This window comes from Salvelinus sp. IW2-2015, linkage group LG30 (genome assembly GCF_002910315.2).
Source record: "Salvelinus sp. IW2-2015 linkage group LG30, ASM291031v2, whole genome shotgun sequence".
NCBI lineage: Eukaryota > Metazoa > Chordata > Actinopteri > Salmoniformes > Salmonidae > Salvelinus > Salvelinus sp. IW2-2015.
In genome coordinates this window covers 22,365,068-22,385,961 of record NC_036869.1, presented here as the reverse complement: position 1 = coordinate 22,385,961, position 20,894 = coordinate 22,365,068, and the positions used below count along the sequence as shown (strand labels likewise).

The following is a 20,894-nucleotide window of genomic DNA, read 5'->3' as shown; positions in this document are numbered from 1 at the left end:
GACTTAAGTCCTATAAGGACACTGTTGGCAGGTGGGCTTTTGGAGCAGCTTWAGCTCTGCCATTATTTGTTTGTGCCTAAACCTCAGCAATAAGGCACTTGAGTAAACCGCAGCTGTTGACTAAGATTGGACTTGTGTATTCAAAGTTAATCTGCAGGCAAACTGTCTGAGTGATTGACTTTGCCCTGTTGGGTTGTGTACTATACCTGTGAGTTAGGGCCAGATGTGTTAGTTTAGAGATTAAACTACTGCAGGGATTGATCATGTCAGCCAATCAGCTCTCCTAGTTGAAAAACAAAAAGACAATCCTCCCATGAAAAACGACCGTATGTTCTTTCAGTTGAGGCTCTTGAACCTAATGCCCCTTCCAAAGCTTTTCAAAGGCATCTTATCAACCAACCACCACTGTGTAAATACTTGTGTGGCTACGGCTTGTTTGATCGGCTCTGACAATGTGATTTCATTTGCTTTATTACAGAAGCTCAAACAGAAGAACCAACAGCTGAAGCAGATAATGGACCAGCTCCGAAACCTCATCTGGGAGATAAACTCCATGCTGGCTGTTAGGAGTTGAATGGCAAACACGGCGACACAGAGTGTGACACACAGGCGCAGGCGTGCATACATACACAAACATATATACACACACACCACCGACAGGAAGATATGGTTATTAACTGGATAAGTGACAGGGTCCCTCTAAGGTGGCACTTAAGAAATGCAAGCTTTCACAATATACCACTCTCAGTCCCACAAGACGAGTTGGGAGAGAAGAGGGGGGAAGAAAGCAAAGAAGAATGAAGATAAATCATGCAATGGGGAAATGCTGATATACACTAACCGGCCAATTTATTAGGCACACCCATTTAGTACTGGGGTCAGACCCCCCTGCCCCCAGAACAGCCTGAATTCTTTGGGCATTATACAAGGTGTCAGAAACGTTCCACAGGGATTTTGGTCCATGCTGAAGCGATGGCATCATGCAGTTGCTGCAGATTGGATGGTGGTACATTCAATAGGCACACAATCACCAACACTGGATAACTGAGGAGTGGAAAAACATTGCCTGGAACATGACAGAGAGTTCAGTTTACTTGAGTGGCCTGCACAGTCCCCAGACCTCATCCCAAAGATGCTCTATTGGATAGAGTTTTTTTTTTTTTTTTTAACTAAGCAAGTCAGTTAAGAACAAATTCGTATTTGTTTCTCCCCAATTTCGTGTTATCCAAATTGGTAGTTGTTACAGTCTTGTCTCATCGCTGCAACTCCCGTACAGACTCGGGAGAGGCGAAGGTGCGCCACCCCATAGGCCTCCCGGTTGAGGCCGGCTGCGACAGAGCCTGGACTCGAACCACAGCTAGCACTGCCTTAGACCACAAATTCTTATTTTCAATGACGGCCTAGGAACAGTGGGTTAACTGCCTTGTTCAGGGGCAGAACRACAGATATTTACCTTGTCAGCTCCGGGATTCTATCTTRCAACCTTTTGGTTACTAGTCCAGCGCTCTAACCACTTGGCYACCTACCGCCCCTGGGGACTCCGCAGRCCACTCAAGTAAACTGAACTTGCTGTCATGTTCCAGGCAATGTTTTTCCACTCCTCAGTTGTCCAGTGTTGGTGRCCGTGTGCCCACTGGAGCAGCTTCTTTTTGTTTTTAGCTGATATAGGAGTGGAACCCGGTGTGGTCATCTGCTGCAATAGCCCCATCCATGACAAGGACCAACGAGTTGTGTGTCCTGAGATTCTGTTCTGCACACCACTGTTGTACTGCGCCGTTATTTGTTTGTTCGTGGCCCACTTGTTAACTTGCATGATTCTTGCCATTCTCCTTCGACCTCTCTCATCAACGAGCTGTTTTCGCCCACAGGACTGCCGCTGACTGGATGTTTTTTTATTTGTCGCACCGTTCTCAGTAAACCCTAGACACGGTCATTCGTGAAAATCCCAGAAGAGCGTCCGTTTCTGAGATACTGGATCCGGCTTGCCTGGCACCGACGATCATACCATGCTCAAAGTCGATTAGGCCACTCCTTTTGCCAAATTCTAACATTCAATCGCACAGTAAACGAATGCCTCGGTGCCCGTCTGCCTGCTTTATCCAGCAAGCCACGTGACTCACTCTCTTTAGGAGCGATCCATGTGTGTGAACGGCATGTTGTACCTAACACACTGGCCGGTGAGTGTAGTTATCGCCTACAATATGGTTATTAAGAGGACTTTCAGAGTTGTGGTTTGAAAGACTATAGTCATGGCTTTCAGTAGAATTAAAATCAACTGTTGATTTATTGTAGGTATAAATGCAGGGCAATATGTAGACATTCGTACAACATTATATATATTTAATCTCTATCCTAAGATATTTGACAAATACTCAGATTACCCATTTAAAGGGGTTTTGATGTTCGAGATGTTTTTATACATTCCTTAACCATTTTAGCTAAAAGGACATAGGGCAACATTTGTGTCGTGCAGGAGAGCACAGATATGTAAAAAAAATACTAGGGCACATTGTTAAAAATAAGTTTCAAATTGATTCAATGCCAGATTGAGGTTTGCATTATTTTTTCCCAGCACAGATCTGGGATCTTTTGCACCATGAAAATGATAGTGTGGTAAAACGAAGATGGAGTTTTGTGTATTGTATTTTTGTTGTTTTGTGTGGTTGGATGCTCGATGTAAAAGTGACAATGCAGCATCTACTGGACTTTTTATGATCATCACAATGTCTCGTTAACTTTTGTAATTCTATGGCGCAATAAATCCTGCTGTGATTTAGGCCAACACCGTTTCTTTCTGTTCTATTTTTATATCTGTGTTCTCACTGCTCAMGAGGACAGCCAGATCAAGTGGGGAAGTCTCTTTGTGGTCTTTTTGGATTGTCCCCAGGCTTTAAAACTTTATTTTATTTTAATTACAGCCAGAAACAGTGCCGGCCCAGCCTATAAGYGACAAACTATTTATTAGGGCCCCGCGGCCACTGGGGCCCCCTGACCCTTTGATTGAATCCTGGTGTTATTATACTGATGATTTGTCGGGACAGATGATCTCTTTACGTACAGTGCATTCGGAAAGTATTGAGACCCCTTCACTTTTTCCACATTTTGTTACAACCTTATTCTAAAATTGATTAAAATGTTTTTCCTTTCATCAATCTACACACAATACTCCATAATGACAAAGCAAAAACAGGTTTAGACATTTTTGCAATATTACAAAGAAAAAAACTATCACAATAACATAAACATTCAGACCCTTTACTCAGTACTTTGTTAAAGCACCTTTGGCAGCGATCTGAGTCTGAGGTCCTGAGYGCTCTGGAGMAGGTTTTCATCAAGGATCTCTGTACTTTGCTCCGTTCATCTTTCCCTCGATCCTGACTAGTCTCCCAGTCCCTGCCACTGAAAAACATACCACAGCATGATACTGCCACCACCAAGCTTCACCGTATGGATGGTATTGGCCAAGTGATGAGTGGTGCCTGGTTTCCTTCAGACGTGACGCTTGGCATTTAGGCCAAAGAGTTCAATCTTGGTTTCATCAGWCCAGAGAATCTTGTTTGTCATAGTCTGAAAGTCCTTTAGGTGCCTTGTGGCAAACTCAAAGCAGGCCGTCATGTGCCTTTTACTGAGCAGTGGCTTCCGTCTGGGCACTCTACAATAAAGGCCTGATTGGTGGAGTGCTGCAGAGATGGTTGTCCTTCCATCTCCACAGGGGGACTCTGAGCTTGTCAGGTGACCATCGGGTTCTTGTCACTCCCTGACCAAGCCCTTCTCCCCCGGTTGCTCTAGTTGCCGGGCGGCCACTCTGGAAGAGTCTTGGTGGTTTTCAAACTTCTCCATTTAAGAATGATGGAGGCCACTGTTATCTTGGGACCTTCAATTCTAAAATTACATTTTTTGGTACCTCTTCCGCAGATCTGTGCCCTCAACACAATCTTGTCTCTGGAGTCTTACATTACATCCTTCAACCTCAAGCTTGGATTTTGCTCTGACAACTGTGGGACCTTTTTAATAGACAGTTGTCCTTTCCAAATCATGTCCAACATTTAATTTGACCAGGTGGACTCCAATTACGTTTGTAGAAACATCTCAAGGATGATCCATGAACACAGGATGCATCTTGAGCTCAATTTCGAGTGTTTTTGTTCATTTAGGGCTTTGGTAAAACATGCGAAAAGTTAGCTGATTGGAATAAATAACGACATTATCCAAACAAAATCAAGCATTTATTGTGGACCTGGGATTCCTAGGACGCAATTCTGCATGAAGTTCATCAAGCTATGGGAAAATTTGATCATGTATTTTCTGTTCTGAGTCCAACATGCGGGCTAATTTGCTATGTTCTGGAACTCACGTCTCAGGATTATGCATATGGTTTTATTTATCCGTAAAGTTTTTTTTTAATCTGAACCACAGCGGTTGCATTAAGGAGAGGTAACTATAAGTTCCATGTGTATACTGATACTTCATCCGACATTTAAGATGGATTTCTGTTGAACGAGTGGCTATGGCAAATCACTGAATGTTTTTGCAACTATGAATTCTAAACCGCCAATGTAAACTTTTTATATAAATTTGACTTTATTTCAAACAAAACATGATTATTGTAACATGAGTCCTATGAGTGTCATCTGATGAAGATAAAAGGTTTATTGATTGAATTTTCTCTCTTTCTGGTTTTTGTTGAAAAGCTATCTTCGCTGGAAAAATGCTGTGCTATTGTGTTTGTCGGTGACTAACAATCGTTTGTAGTGCTTTCGCTGAAAAGCATATTTGAAATCGGACACTTTGGTGGGATTAACAACAAGATTACCTTTAAAATGATATAAGACACATGAATGTCTGAGGAATTTTAATTATGAGATTTCTGTTGTTTGAATTAGGCGCCCTGCACTATCACTGGCTGTTGTCATATCGATCCCGGTAGCGGGATTGCAGCCATAAGACGTTTTAACCTCAGGTTGGATTCAATCTGTATCGTGGAAGATCTGCGTTACAATGTAAAGGTAATTTCCAATTAGGTCGACATATGCAGCGTTTACCGTGACTGCGAATGTTATAACACGGATCTCCCGCAATACAGATTAAATCCAACCCCTCATTCTCCTAACCTGCTACGTTTATTATCCTAACCTGCTACGTAAACAAACCATCAGTCTCGACAAATCATCAGTATCACATCGGCCTCAATCATGTTCTGAGGGAAGCTCYGCCTTGAGCAGAACTAATGTGATTGGTTGGATGAAAGTAGGTGGTTTACAGGCGAGTCAAAAAAAAAAAGGTAGGTTGGAGGCATTACATGCATGTTGCGATCCGCTAGGTTGCCAGTTCAAATCAAGATTACGACTTTTGTTTTCCAACCTTACCGAACATTCTTAACTAATTACATTTCTAATCTATTAACTTTCAACATTTGACTGAATAGCTTTAAATATGTGAAAACACCAGAGCATTAAATAACTACCAGTCAGGAATGTGGGGTAGGTAGGCTGTTACTCGTTTTCGTTTTCTTACAATCACTCGGTAAGCCCATTTTGGCTAAAATGTTTTAGGTTGCTAGGTAAGTTAGTCTAGCCAGATATCTAAACCTTGTAGTAATCATGGCTGAATTACGAACCAGGTATGCAGGGGACGTGCACAGGGRCCCGGACYTCCAGCGGGCCCCCATTGATTTTTTTAGTCACTCTCTCAGATGTCTTTAAAATGGCATAAGCCATGGCAAAATATGTAGAATTGTAGGAAATKTGCATTTAAACTGCAAACTTTTCTATCAAACCCATGGCAAAACCACACATTTTTCTCTCCGCTGCCAAGAGGGGGGCCCTAAAAAGTTCTGCCAGCAAGGTTTTTTTTTTTTGCATGAGGCTACGGCCGGCTATGGGAGGAAAGATGGACTGTGGCTGACAGTAGAGAAACAGAAAGGGAGGCCGCAGGCTATCAGGTCTCATATTAATATCAATATTAGCTTCAGATTACGATAAATAATTAAGATGGTTGGGGTCATATCCAAGTTGTGTTATGAGGTTATTGTCCTCAGGGAAATGTTAGAGGACATATTATGCAACTCCATTCCAAATTTCACACTGTTCCCTATATAGTGCACTACTTTTGACCAGAGCGCATGGGTCTCCGGTCGAAAGCAGTGCATTATGAYTATGTAGGGGATATGGTGTCATTTGGGAAGCAGAATAGGGAGAAAAGCAAAGGAAGCAAAGACACAATAAGAATCAATAGCTGGATAGTGGATCATGATTTATTTTCACAAATCAGGTTTCCAGCCAAAGTTTTTATGCTAGTAAAGTTGGGTACAAGGGGGTAAACCCCCCTGTAATTCACATTAAGACCACAAGATGTCAACAAATTATTTTCCTGGTTGTCACTGCTCTTGCTCAACAAAAAATGTCCTGTGTCATCACAACTTTTGGAGATATTTCAAAACAATTGTGATAAATTTGTAATTTTTTGGCCATTTTGAAAAAGTTGTAGATATATTCCAATAACGTTAAATCTATRTATATATATTTTTTTAGATACACAAGTAGGAAAGCCTTAAGATACATAATCCACTTGTTTAGAGAGAAATGTAGGTATTTTTTTAGTAAAGGGGGTAGCTGGCCCCTGGGGGCTAGTTTCCCCTTTATGGTTATGAATGTGTTTCTACCTGTCATTTAGACAATGACTAGCCCAGTTAGCACTAGTTTATGCTAACTCGCTAGCTAGCAACTTCACTATCAGTAAATGCTAGTCAGCATAAGGTGCTAGGAGTGCTTGCTAGCAACCTTACTACCAGATCGTCTGAGGTAAAATACATGAAAAAGATAACATAACTTATTTGCAGTTATAAATGTTTCCACTAGTGACTGATAGCATTACARTTAATGWTACTTTATAGCCTTTTATCTATTTTACACTGCTTTTTATGTCACATAGCTTGCTACGTTTTTAAGAGAGAGCTTTTCAATTGGCATCTCTCCCCCTTTTTTCAGTCACAGGTGGGGACTGGATTAGGTGTGAGCAGTGCAGGAGGTGGGCTACTGAGTTGTGCTCCAATTTTACTGGGGATAGCTTTATTTGTGACCTATGTACAAATTAGAATTGTGCAATAGTATCAATGTTACACTGAATTGAGTTAAGTTATTATTAAATGTTATATTCCAATGTTAGTTATATTCCATTCCAAATGTCGACAAAATACGCTAGACAAGGTGTTATCTTTTTGTGTCAGTAAAATAAAGTATGCTAGAAATGTCAGTGGAAATGCCTTTGTGCGCAAATATTGATATAATTACCCCCATCATGTCGAAGTAACTTGGAGTCACGCGATGACATGTTGTGTAGTACTCCCACTACGACTCGTCCGGGAAAGCATGCAGTTTAGTAGGATACAGATTAAATAATTATAATTAATTTCACAGGGTGGTGAAAGTGCAAGGTGATGAGCTTGATGTGCCTTTGCAATAAATATCAAGGATCTTATTCTGGTGACGTGATCAAAAAAAGAAACTTCTCTTTTTCAGGACCCTGTCTTTCAAAGATAATTTGTAAAAATCCAAATAACTTCACAGATCTTCATTGTAAAGGGTTTAAACACTGTTTCCCATGCTTGTTCAATGAACCATAAACAATTAATGAACATGCACCTGTGGAACGGTCATTAAGACACTAACAGCTTACAGACGGTAGGCAATTAAGGTCACAATTATGAAAACTTAGGACACTAAAGAGACCTTTCTACTGACTCTGAGAAACACCAAAAGAAAGATGCCCAGGGTCCCTGCGTGAACGTGCCTTGCATGCCGCTAGGAGGCATGAGGACTGCAGATGAGGCCAGGGCAATAAATTGCAATGTCCGTACTGTGAGACGCCTAAGACAGCGCTACAGGGAGACAGGACGGACAGCTGATCGTCCTCGCAGTGGTAGACCGTGTGTAACAACACCTGCACAGGATCGATACATCCAAACATCACACCTGCGGTACAGGTACAGGATGGCAACAACGACTGCCCCGAGTTACACCAGGATCGCACAATCCCCCCATCAGTGCTCAGACAATGTAATAGGCTGAGAGAGGCTGGACTGGGGGCTTGTAGGCCTGTTGTAAGGCAGGTCCTCACCAGATATCACCGGCAACAAATGTGCCTATGGGCACAAACCCACCGTCTTTGGACCAGACGGGACTGGCAAAAAGTGCTCTTCACTGAAGAGTCGCAGTTTTGTCTCACCAGGGGTGATGGTCGGATTCGCGTTTATCATCRAAGGAATGAGCGTTACACCAAGGCCTGTACTCTGGAGCGGGATCGATTTGGAGGGTCCGTCATGGTCTGGGGCGGTGTGTCACAGCATCAYCGGACTGTGCTCGTTGTCATTGCAAGCAATCTCAACGCTGTGCGTTACAGGGAAGACATCCTCCTCCCTCATGTGGTACCCTTCCTGCAGGCTCATCCTGACATGACCCTCCAGCATGACAAAGCCACCAGCCATACTGCTCGTTCTGTGCGTGATTTCCTGCAAGACAGGACTGTCAGTGTTCTGCCATGGCCAGCGAAGAGCCCGGATCTCAATCCCATTGAGCACATCTGAGACCTGTTGGATCGGAGGGTGAGGGCTAGTTTTTTTTATACCTACAGGGGTCATAAAATTCTAAATCAAATTTCTAAATGATATGACAATCTTAAAACAATTCCATGTTAGCTTAGTAGATATTGCAATCCAAGGGCATAGACCTACAGGGGTTTTAAACCAAAAAAAAGTGCCTAGTCTATTCTGTAATGTAACTCGACATTACTATGCTCAACAGTAGGCTAGACATTGCCTCACAGMAATAAACAGTCACGCATCAATGATCAAATGTTTTTTTATTATAAATCATTCTTACAAAAATTGGCATGTTTCTATTTCATTTACCTCTATAAAAGTCATTTGTTAATTACAAGGTAGGCAGGAGGAAGGCATCAGGACAGCTGGGAGCAAATTACATCGTAAAAAAAAAAAAATCTTGTCTGTCTGATACAGTCAAGTACTGATAAATAATTCCATAGAAGTGGTCATGCAGGTGCGTYGTCGGCCATCACCAGAGTTTAATAGCCGACAGAAGAGCGGTCAAGAATGAATGAAAGCGGTGCTAAATCTCCAGTGTACGTCAAGGTGAACGAGAGCCCTGTATGGCGCTCCTCTTCTGACGGTTAAAATGGCAGTTTGTTTACCATGAGCTGAAAAACAAAAATTTGATTGAAAAAAAAAAAAGGCACAATCACAGACAGAACCATGCTGCACATCCAACCACACTGATACAGATGCCATGCATTGATAAACCATAGAATGTCTGGTATCCTATGGTTTTATGGAAGGACATGTTTAAATGAATTGTTTTAAAACATTACTGTTTTGAGTTGAGTTATATTTGTACCAGATATGACAGTAAGAGAATTGCCAGAGTTTCCCCAAAACTATCAATGAGTTTGCAGATGTGGACAGTGACAAAAAMACATGGTGAATCTAAAATACACTCTAGCAACAAACGAAAACCCTCGATCTGTTCAAGAGACCCAGCTGCCATTGAAATGCTCACAGCAAATCCAATTCTAGATTGGTATCATCTTGTCTCCATGGTGATTATGAATTAACTGACATGGTAACACAGATTTATTTCTATAATGGTTGCAGTTGCTCTATATATGAAGATTTTAAAAGCAAAAAGGGATGGTTTTATTCCATGGAAACTAAATAATATATATTGGCAACAATGTGAAAACAATTAACCCTCCTATTTTGTTGTAGGTCAATTTGACCCATTTCCAGGTTTGAGTGGTCTAAAATACTAGTTAACCTCTTTCTCCATGAAAATGACTTTTCCTCATTTAGGGTCATGAACCTAACTTCAACATGTGGAATGTCTGTAGATTTTGTATCCAAACATGCTGTTGTGGGTCATTTTGACCCAGAGGCTTTCATGTGTATAGATATTTGCAGAGGTCCAAAATAAACAAGGTGTCTTCGATGTGTTCTGGTTGCACTTTTATAATTATGTTTGGGCGGAAAGGAGTTTCCCAAGCTTCTCCTTCTCRGTGCGAGAGCAGCAGATCTCAGACACGGACAGTCAACAATGAGCTCCGAAAGATGTTTAGTCATTGAAGCCTCATCACAGTGAAATAGAAGAAGAGGTTTCAGAGACAGGACTGTTGACCCAGATTGTGAATATTTCTCTGATGAAGAGGATTCAGGAAGTGGAGTCTGCCATACCATCTCCATCAGATGAGAGAGAGAGAGCATGCGACAACCATCATCCAGAGAAGAGAGGACATGTACATCTAAAGATGGTCATATAGAATGGTCACCACAGTGAAGTCAAGGTAGACTGTCAGCTCAAAATTGTTCCAGGGCCTACACGTTTTGCTCTGCCCCCCCCCCCCCCTCGCAAAGACAGTACAACCAGCACCATTTGTGTAGAATGCAATAAATCCAGTTGAAGTCGGAAGTTTACATACACTTCGGTTGGAGTCATTAAAACTCGTTTTTCCAACCACTCCACAAATTTCTTGTTAACAAACTATAGTTTTGGCAAGTCGGTTAGGACATCTACTTTGTGCATGACACAAGTAATTTTTMCAACAATTGTTTACAGATTATTTCACTCTATCACAATTCCAGAGGGTCAGAAGTTTAGATACACTAAGTTGACTGTGCCTTTAAACAGCATGGAAAATTACATAAAATGATGTCATGGCTTTAGAAGCTTCTGATAGGCTAATTGACATAATTTGAGGTGTACCTGTGGATGTATTTCAAGGCCTACCATCAAACCCAGTGCCTCTTTGCTTGACATCATGGGATAATCAAAAAAAATCAGCCAAGACCTCAAAAAAAAAATTGTAGACCTCCACAAATCTGGTTCATCCTTGGGAGCAATTTCCAAACGCCTGAAGGTACCACGTTCATCTGTACAAACAATAGTATGCAAGTATAAACACCATGTGACAACACAGCTGCCATACCGCTCAGGAAGGAGACGTGTTCTGTCTCATAGAGATTAACGTACTTTGGTGCGAGAAGTGCAAATCAATCCCAGAACARCAGCAAAGGACCTTGTGAAGATGCTGGAGGAAACCGGTACAAAAGTATTTATATCCACAGTAAAACGAGTCCTATATCGACCTAACCTGAAAGGCCGCTCAGGAAGGAAGAAGCCACTGCTCCAAAACCGCCATAAAAAAGCCAGACTTGCAACTGTACATGGGGACAAAGACTGTACTTTTTGGAGAAATGTCCTCCGGTCTGATGAAACAAAAATAGAACTGTTTGGCCATAATGACCATCGTTATGTTTGGAGGAAAAAGGGGGATGCTTGCAACCCGAAGAACACCATCCCAACCGTGAAGCACGGGGTGGCAGCATCATGTTGTGGGGGTGCTTTTCTGCAGGAGGGACTGGTGCACTTCACAAAATAGATGGCATCATGAGGAGAGAAAATTATGTGGATATATTGAAGCGACATCAGTCAGGAAGTTAAAGCTTGGTCGCAAATGGGTCTTCCAAATGGACAATGACCCCCAGCATACTTCCAAAGTTGTGGCAAAATGGCTTAAGGACAACAAAGTCAAGGTATTGGAGTGACCATCACAAAGCCCAGACCTCAATCCCATAGAAAATTTGTGGGCAGAACTGAAAAAGCGTGTGCGAGCAAGGAGGCCTATAAACCCGACTCAGGTACACCAGCTCTGTCAGGAGGAATGGGCCAAAACTCACCCAACTTATTGTGGGAAGCTTGTGGAAGGCTATCCGAAATGTTTGACCAAAGTTAATTTAAAGGCAATGCTACCAAATACTAATTGAGTGTATGTAAACTTCTGACCCACTGGGAATGTGATGAAAGAAATAAAAGCTGAAAAAACAAAAATCACTCTCTCTACTATTATTCTGACCTTTCACATTCTTAAAATAAAATGGTGATCCAAGACAGGGAATTTTTACTAGGATTAAATGCCTGGAATTGTTTAAAACTGAATCCCTACTTGGTCAAACAGAAAATCCTTGTTTGTAACAAATAGTTCAATGTAGAGTTTTTGAAATCAAATGTTCTGGTATTTCTTCTTTATGAAAGGTCTGACAAGACAAACGTTTTTACTTGATTCTTTGACTGTCGAGTGTGTTTACACTGTGCGGGTCAATCTGACCCATACCACAATGGACTTATTTCCCCCCCCCAGCAAAGCACAAGGGTTAATGAAATGTATATCTCACAAAATCAGATTTTTTTTTTTTGCTCATCAACTATTCCTTCAGCCAAGAAATCCTGTTATTTTCCCCTGTCATTTCATACTATACACAGTCTGTTTTTTCTCACATATGAAAATAAATATACATGTTTATGTACAGAAATGTTAATGTCTCTGGTTTCGCCCGTGAAGTCAATGTGCAAGGCTGGGGACTTTCGCTCTTGAGATATAACAAGTTCGTTCAGACAATTCTAGATAGAAAAAGGCTTGATACAAAGATGGTTTTACTGAACTTCAAAAAGGGGACCAGATGCAGGCCAACRTTTTTCATAATCATTGAGATGCATGTCTAGTGCCAAGAGATCCAAGGCTTGCTGTAAGTCAACATCAAAATACAACGTAAATCTCTCTTGGCCAATATCAAGTCATACAAGTTCATTCCAAACTCCTCCTGAGTACATTGCCAGAAAGAAAATAAACATGAAATGCAAACATTTTGTAAAAAACAACAATATATTGACAATATACCAGCTTTGAAACTGTACTAAATCTAAGTGTACTGTAGTATTAAGTGTTATGCTGATAATATCACATATGACATTGTGAAAATGACAAGAGTAGATGGGCCAGGCCCACCAATGACACAATATCAACTCATTGGCCATGTATACAACCTAGTGGACACTGACCTCCATTGAATGTATCCTGATATGGAAGATGAAAACAAAAAAATCAATGTGAAAGAGTCTACAACGACCTCAATAAGAAATGACGCAGATATGACGAAGGGGGTAGAAAAAAAACGGATAGTTGAGCTTTGGCTCACAGCTGATACACTATGGGCCGGTTTCTCGGAGCCAGATGAAGCCTAGTTCTGAACAAAAATGCACTTTCAATGGACATCTCCATTGAGAATTTTTGTTGGGGTCTAGGACTAGGTTTAATCCATGTCCGGGAAACTGGCCCTTTAAGTTCAGTCACCTTCACAATAAAAGGCCACTCGAGCACACTACGCTCCTTCAAGTCTTCAGACATTCAAGTACCTGTTCGAGTGAACTAGCAGGGCTCTGTGTGTGGTACAAAGACTAAAGCCTGTTCACAATAGGATTTCACTATAAAGTCATGAGCTTACACATCTCAAAGCTATTTCCTTGAAAATGATCAATAAAAGAAAGTATAAAGGTTTTTCCTATTCGACCACAATACAAAAATGTGTCAGGCCAAATGTAGTTGAGCTGGGATGAGTCTATTGTGAGTACAACAGCATCACAGGAAAACTAGGAGCAACAGAAATTATGAACAAAGAGGGTAATGAAGAACATTACAATGACAAGGCTAGGTGAGGGGGAGCTGGTTGTCTTTTCACTGTACGCCTAGAGCCAAAGGGTCAAGGTTGTGGGTCACTGCATTCAGAGCAGAGTCAGACATGATGGGAAATATAGAGACAGACRGTTTCATCAAGGGCTGCTTCCCCAGGGAAACCCAACACTTCAAATGAAATGTCTTTCTCTAATTAAAACACAAAACATATGTCCTCTGACAAATGGTGTAAGAGATGGCTATGTCTATCGAATGGCTTTGAGGCTTGTATTTCACCAACATCATTATGATGAGGAAATCTAGGAAGAACAACGAATATTACAGAGGGCATTTCGACCAGATAGCATCTTCCCCTGCTTTCGATATCGATTTACGGAAAAGATGTGCAATAAGCCATTTTAAAAAGGCAGCCCTAATGTGAATTTCGGGGACATGGCACAACAGACGAGTCACTGAAATCTGTAACACCCCTGTGGAAATGAAGCAGGGTCTAAATTTAGCATGCACTCCTGCCACGGTATTGCTCATAAACAATAAAGGGGGAATAAATGGGTGAAAAGGGTTTGGTTTCGAAGGCAGTGTTCTGCTCCATTTCATCCAGAAATGTTCATGTTGCTCATTCCGACGGAGGGAAAGTGCTCCGCTCGGGCTCGTGGTGGGATGAGCCTACTTTCAGCCTCTGCACACACACTGRCACTGAGCTTCCGAGGGGAWAGACGAGAAGAAAAGTGAAACTGCTTTTGAGAGTTTCGAAGGAAAAAGGGTACATTTAAAATGTGACATGCTTCTGGCTTATCACTGTGATAAAGCAGAGAAAACAGACAAGAAATAGAAATCTAACAGTCAGAAAATCAAAGAATGAGCGTAGAGTGGGTGTTTCTGTGGGTTTTGTGACTCCCTCGTGGCAATACGAGTGGCACCATTTGAAAATGGTGGCTTTTAAACCATCCTTCCAGTAAAAGAATAACAAACATATAAAAAGGGGAAAGCGGACTCAACTTTTCTCGACCTTTACTACCAAATGTTGAATTGAATTTAATCAGGGGACAGTTCTTAGGAAGATAAGACCCCAAGGCTTCAAACCAGTGTACATATGGCTGGGAAGTATTGTTAGAAAAGTAAATGGAGGAACATGGTTTCCCAGGGTCCAGAGCAGGAGCTGGTGGGTGAGTGTCTCAGGGGTCCTGATGCGGACATAGGGAGGTCATGAAGGAGTCAAGGTAGGGTTGCATTGAGTCTAGGTTACCAGCCCGGGGGCGGATCTGATCTGAGGTTGGGTTTCCATGTTGGACACCTCCCTTCCTCTACCATCCTGCACATGTGCAGAGAGTCGCAGGAAAAGTCTGTTGTAATTCGCTCCTTCGTGGCATTCATACCAACAAAAATATTCTATCCAAGAGTCTCGTCAGTAGTGTCTGTGTGTGTTTATGTGAACATACTACAGATCTGTATATACGCATAGTTCTCCAGACACCATTTCGCTCGTCAACTCCTGGCGCTGCTGTGGTCATTGGCAATGTGCTGAGTGGAAGACAGAGCTGTAGCGCCGCCTTGGATTGGGCTCCAGGTGGCTGACTGTCCTACTGCCACTGTCGTGGTCCTCCTTCGGCTACCGCCTCCCCCGGCCTCTCTGGCAGGGTGTGCACATCCTGTCAGAGCCTCTCGATGTCCCTGTATTTCTTGCGCAGGATGGAGACCTGGTCCTTGAACAGCACCGGGTCCAGCCTCATTTGGGAGTGGACCAGGGGCATGCCGCCAAACCAGCTGGCGAACTTGTTCATGCACGTCTGCCGCTGGGCGAAGTGGTCCGGGTCGGCCCAGCGCGAGGCCCGCGACGACTGCACGGCGGGAGGAGAGAGAAAAATGGAAGATAAGTTATTGTTAGATCACAGCAGCATGTCATGACACTAAATAATGTCAGGGTTTCTCAAAATGGTGGGGACTAGAGCTGGGTGATATAGACAAAAATCCATATTGTGATAAATTGACATTTTTTTGCAATAACAATAAATCAGCTATACATTATTTTGGGGGGAGGTGATAGAGCTGGGCAATATGGAGAAAAAGTCATATTTCCATAAATGTAACTATTTTGCTCGATATCAATAATATATCTTTTTTTAATGGACAGTTACTTTACATTAGCGGCAGGGCTCTAGACAATTATTTTCCAGTGCCAAGTAAGACAACTGAGATGAACTATGATTAAAAAAGAAAGCTAATTCATCTAACATATTCAAGAAAAGAATGAGTGATATTTTGATGTGCAACCTGTCAAAATAGGATGCAGAATTATCTGATTTCTTTCTGGCTTTTGAGTTACGAAGGACACCTGTATCTTTGTAGCGACTGGGTGTATTGATACACCATCCAAAGTATAATTAATAACTTCACCATGCTCAAAGGGATATTCAATGTCTGCTTTAAAAAATGTTTTCCACGTCTACCAATAGGTGCCCTTTTTTGCGAGGCATTGGAAAACCTCACTAGTCTTTGTGATTGCTACGGATAATTGTATGTTTTGGGTACAGAGACAAGGTAGTCATTAAAAAATCATGTTAAACACTATTATTGCACAGAGGGAGTTCCATGCAAGTTGGAACTTGTTAAGCACATTTTCACTCCTGATTTCCTCCTGAAGGAACTGTATATACTCACAGAAAGCTGGAACAGGAGTTTTTTTTTTAACAGTCATTTTTGAACAAGGGTCATATTCTTGTGCTGCTTTCCCTTTTCTAAACAGGCGACAGGTTTCTAGCCCAATGGAGGGCATTTTCTTCACCCGCGAATCTCTAACTGTTTGAAAATCACTGTTTTTAAAAAAGTTTTCATTTTTGACGTCGTCGGGTGGAACTTTTCCCCACATATGTTGACACTGGTATTGTGCTTTCAAATTTGGTTGAAAAGTGGTGGAGGTGCCCTTTAACCTCAACTAACCAAACCATCAGCACTAGCTTGCTATAATGAAATTTGAATTAAAAAAACGGCAATCATGGTTTTCAATTCGACTTTTGCTTCTAAAGCAGCTCAAACATGTAAGAATGAACTTCATAGGCACTGTCATAGGATGCCACCTTTCAAACAAGTCATTTGTCAAATTTCTGCCCTGCTAGAGCTGCCCCGGTCAATTGTAAGTGCTGTTGTGAAGTAGGAACGTCTAGGAGCAACAACGGCTCAGCTGCGAAGTGGTAGGCCACACAAGCTCACAGAACGGGAAAGCCTTCCCAGAAGAGTGGAGACTGTTATAGCACCAAAGGGGGGTACCAACTCCGTATTAATGCTCATGATTTTGGAAACAGATGTTTGACGAGCAGGTGTCCAACATACTTTTGGTCATATAGTGTACCACGGCTTTCAGCCAATCAGCATTCAGGGCTAGAACCCACCCAGTTTATAATCTGAATTTGCAGGTTATACGCACTAACTGCTATATCCAGGCACTCCGCATTGTGTCATGCTTAAGAACAGCTCTTAGCCGTGGTATATTGGCCATATACCACACCCCCTTGGGGCTTATTGCTATTTTAAACTGGTTACCAACATGATTAGTAATCAACCATCGTGCTCTCCCAGAAGCTTGTCTGGTGCGTATAACCTGCAAATTCAGATTATAAACACGGTGCGTTCTAGCCCTGAATGCTGATTGGTGCGTGTAACCCACAAGTTCAGACAAACAAAAAGGTGTAATGGGTTCGCACTCAAAAAGACGTCGCAGAAAGCTTACTTCCTTATTAGATTTTTTAAATAATATTCACTGCATCAGGGATAGCGTACATAGACGTTTCAGCTTTATAGCCTTTTTCAGTGTGTAGGTACAACTTTATTTGAATTCAAAACTGCATTTGTGAAGAACAACCGATGAGCAGCAGGTGCTTCTAATCAGGGTTGCCACTAATCTACCAATCAGGGACGTGGCTTTTCTGGTCTACCTGTATATTAGTCACAAAGAAATACAGAATTATAGGGTATGGGAGAAGGCACGAAGGGCAGTAAGCTTCATGCAACATCTTTTTGAGTGCGAACCCATTACCTTTTTGTTTACCAACGTAATTAGAACAGTAAAAATTAATTGAACCGTAAACCAATATTTTTTGCGTCATACCCGTTAGTATATTGTCTGATTACACACGGCTGAAATGCTGTTTCAGCCAATCAGCATCCAGTACCCAAACTACCCGGTTTATAATATATATACCTGTCCCATCATGGTCTCTTTGTACTGCTTCTTCTGGGTGACCTTGATGGGCGGCAGCTTGGTGACGGCTGACACCAGGAAGTTCATGAGGATGTCCTCGCAGTTGGCCAGCTGGTCCACCATGCCCTTCAGGCTGGCAGGCAGGAAGTTTGTGTAAAGGAAGTGGTAATATCTGAGGAGGAAGAAAACATTAGTGAACAGTAAGTGGTAATATCTGGAGGGGGAGAAGAAGAAGAGTCGAGAGGGTGATTTGGAAGTGTTTGGAAAAATCTGTGACGGCGTACTCAAGATCGAGTTTGGATCGATTTCTTTGAGTTAATCAACGCTAATCAAGCAGTTCAATGTCAGTTTTATAGACACTGCTGAATTGAGTCTTTGTTGAACAACTGTATGAAAAAGACAATCTAATGAGGGTTGGGATAGGATCCATCATGCTCCACTCAACATGACTGACGTATGTAGCCTCCGGCTACTTCCTACAGTAGTGTTCAGTAGAGGCCGATGTCACTTTCAATTGTGTTTCATACCTTTCCATTCATTCCATTTCAGCCATTACAATGAGCCCGTCCTCCGATTTCTTCCTCCACTAGTAGTCAGTGCTTTGACTTGAGCAGGAGCTCACTGGACCCGAGTACTGGCACCTCAAATTCTCTACCGCTTGACTTCCTTTACCCCTTACAGAATATTAGCTCCAAGGTATTGTGAAGTTCCTGCACCGAAATACAAACAGTACCGGCATCCAAAATAAGTACTGGCACCTACAGTGCCTTGGAAAAGTATTCACCCCCTTTGGCGTTTTTCCTATTTTGTTGCATTACAACCTGTAATTGAAACAGATTTTTATTTGGATTTCATGTAATGGACATACACAAAATAGTCCAAATTGGTGAAATGGAAAAAAAACCTTGTTTAAAGAAATTCTAAAAAATAAATAAAAYGGAAATGTGGTATTCACCCGTTTTGCTATGAAGCCCCTAAATAAGATCTGGTCCAACCAATTACTTTCAGAAGTCACATAATTAGTTAAATAAAGTCCACCTGTGTGCAATCTAAATGTCACATGATCTCAGTATATATACACCTGTTCTGAAAGGCCCCAGAGTCTGCAACACCACTAWGCGAGGGGACCACCAAGCAAGCGGCACCATGAAGACCAAGGAGCTCTCCAAAAAGGTCAGGGCCAAAGTTGTGGAGAAGTACAGATCAGGGTTGGGATATATAAAAAAAAAGATCAGAAACTTTGAACATCCCACGGAGCACCATTAAATCCATTATTAAAAAATGGAAAGAATATTGCATCACAAAAAACCTGCCAAGAGAGGGCCGCCCACCAAAACTGATGGACCAGGCAAGGAGGGCATTAATCAGAGAGGCAACAAAGAGACCAAAGATCACCCTGAAGGAGCTGCAAAGCTCCACAGCAGAGATCAGAGTATCTGCCCATGGAACCACTTTAAGCTGTACACTCTACAGAGCTGGGCTTTACGGAAGAGTGGCCAGAAAAAAAGCCATTGCTTAAAGAAAATAAATAAGCAAACACGTTTGGTGCTCGCCAAAAGGCATGTGGGAGACTCCCCAAACATATGGAAGAAGGAATTCTGGTCAGATTAGACAAAAATTCAGCTTTTTGGTCATCAAGGAAAATGCTATGTCTGGCGCAAACCCAACACCTCTCATCACCCCGAGAACASCACCCTCAMAGTGAAGCAAGGTGGTGGCAGCATCATGCTGTGGGGATGTTTTTCATCGGCAGGGACTGGGAAATTGGTCAGAATAGAAGGAATGATGGATGGCGCTAAATACATGGAAATTCTTGACAGAAACCTGTTTGTCTTCCAGAGATTTGAGACTGGGACGGAGGTTCACCTTCCAGCAGGACAATGACCCTATGCATACTGCTAAAGCAACACTCGAGTGGTTTAAGGGGAAACATTTAAATGTCTTGGAAAGGTCAAAGCCCAGACCTCAATCCAATTGAGAATCTGTGGTATGACTTAAAGATTGCTGCACACCAGCGGAACCCATCCAACTTGAAGGARCTGGAGCAGTTTTGCCTTGAAGAATGGGCAAAAATCCCAGTGGCTAGATGTGCCAAGCTTATAGAGACATACCCCAAGAGACTTGCAGCTGTAATTGCTGCAAAAGGTGGCTCTACAAAGTATTGACTTTGGGGGGGGTGAATAGTTATGCACGCTTAAGTTATTTCTTGTTTCTTTCACCCCCCAAAATATTTTGCATCTTCAAAGTGGTAGGCATGTTGTGTAAATCAAATGATACAAACCCCCCAAAATACATTTGAATTCCAGGTTGTAAGGTAACAAAACAGGAAAATGCCAAGGGGGTTGAATACCCTCCCTCGCAAGCCACTGTATTTCAGTCCAAGTCAACCACTGCTGGTAGTGTTGTATTGTATATTAGGGTGAATTTGGCCCTCGACGCTGATCTTGGGTAAGTTTAGCATTTCCCTACTAATGGTTCAGCTAAGGATTTGGGGAGGAGAAGCTGATCCTAGATCTGTACCTAAGGGAACATTCACCCCAGAGCTTGTACTGTAGCTTTCTGTACCTGTGGTAGATGGCAGCTCCGGTCAGCACCATGGAGTAGTCGTTGGTCCACTTGGAAGTGTAGCCCCAGCGCTCCTTGTTGCTGTCCCAGAAGTGGCTCCGGGCCGGGTAGCCCACCAACCTCTCTGGGAAGCTCTGCCACACCGTGAAGGCAAAGTCCACCTGAGGAGGAAGACAAAGCGTCAGGTTATTAAAGGGATACTTTGGGATTTTGGCAAGGAGACCCTTTATCTATTTCTCCAGAGTCAGATGAACTTGTGGATCCCATTTGTATGTCTGTGTTCAGTATGAAAGAAGTTAGCGGGGGTTTCACGAGTCAATGCTAACTAGCGTTAGCGCAATAACTTGCTAGCAGATACCATAGACTTCAAGTCATTGCGCTGACACTAGTTAGCAATTGCGCTAGTTAGCAACATCCTTCAAACTGCACGCAGACACATGTGAATGGTATCCACGAGTGCATCGGGCTCTGGGAAAGTAGATAAAACACCTTATTGCCAAAATCCTGACATATCCCTTCAACACACTCCATGTGCATAGGCATAGACAGATACACCCTCTCTCTCGAGTGCCGCACACACAATTACAACTCGTAACACACA

The 20,894-nt window shown here is 42.3% G+C and overlaps 3 protein-coding genes across 3 annotated transcripts in view; 2 read left to right on the top strand and 1 right to left on the bottom strand.

The window, feature by feature from the left end:
* Window positions 1-2,782, top strand: part of LOC111954721 (mediator of RNA polymerase II transcription subunit 30-like) — a 66,146-nt gene extending 63,364 nt beyond the window's left edge. Inside the window, exon 5 of the mRNA XM_023974610.2 lies at window positions 479-2,782. Within this exon, the coding sequence (XP_023830378.1) occupies window positions 479-574 (96 nt within the window). The 3' untranslated portion in view covers window positions 575-2,782. The remainder of the gene's footprint in view (window positions 1-478) is intronic.
* The window catches only part of aard (alanine and arginine rich domain containing protein), a 348,357-nt gene that overhangs the window by 100,688 nt on the left and 226,775 nt on the right, over window positions 1-20,894 (top strand). The window lies entirely within an intron of this gene.
* LOC111955132 (exostosin-1b) overlaps window positions 8,840-20,894 on the bottom strand; it is a 98,165-nt gene continuing 86,110 nt past the window's right edge. The window contains exons 9-11 of the mRNA XM_023975230.2: window positions 20,294-20,454; window positions 17,729-17,900; window positions 8,840-15,371 (exon numbers count right to left, since the gene is read on the bottom strand). Of these exons, the coding sequence (XP_023830998.1) occupies window positions 15,186-15,371; window positions 17,729-17,900; window positions 20,294-20,454 (519 nt within the window). The 3' untranslated portion in view covers window positions 8,840-15,185. The remainder of the gene's footprint in view (window positions 15,372-17,728; window positions 17,901-20,293; window positions 20,455-20,894) is intronic.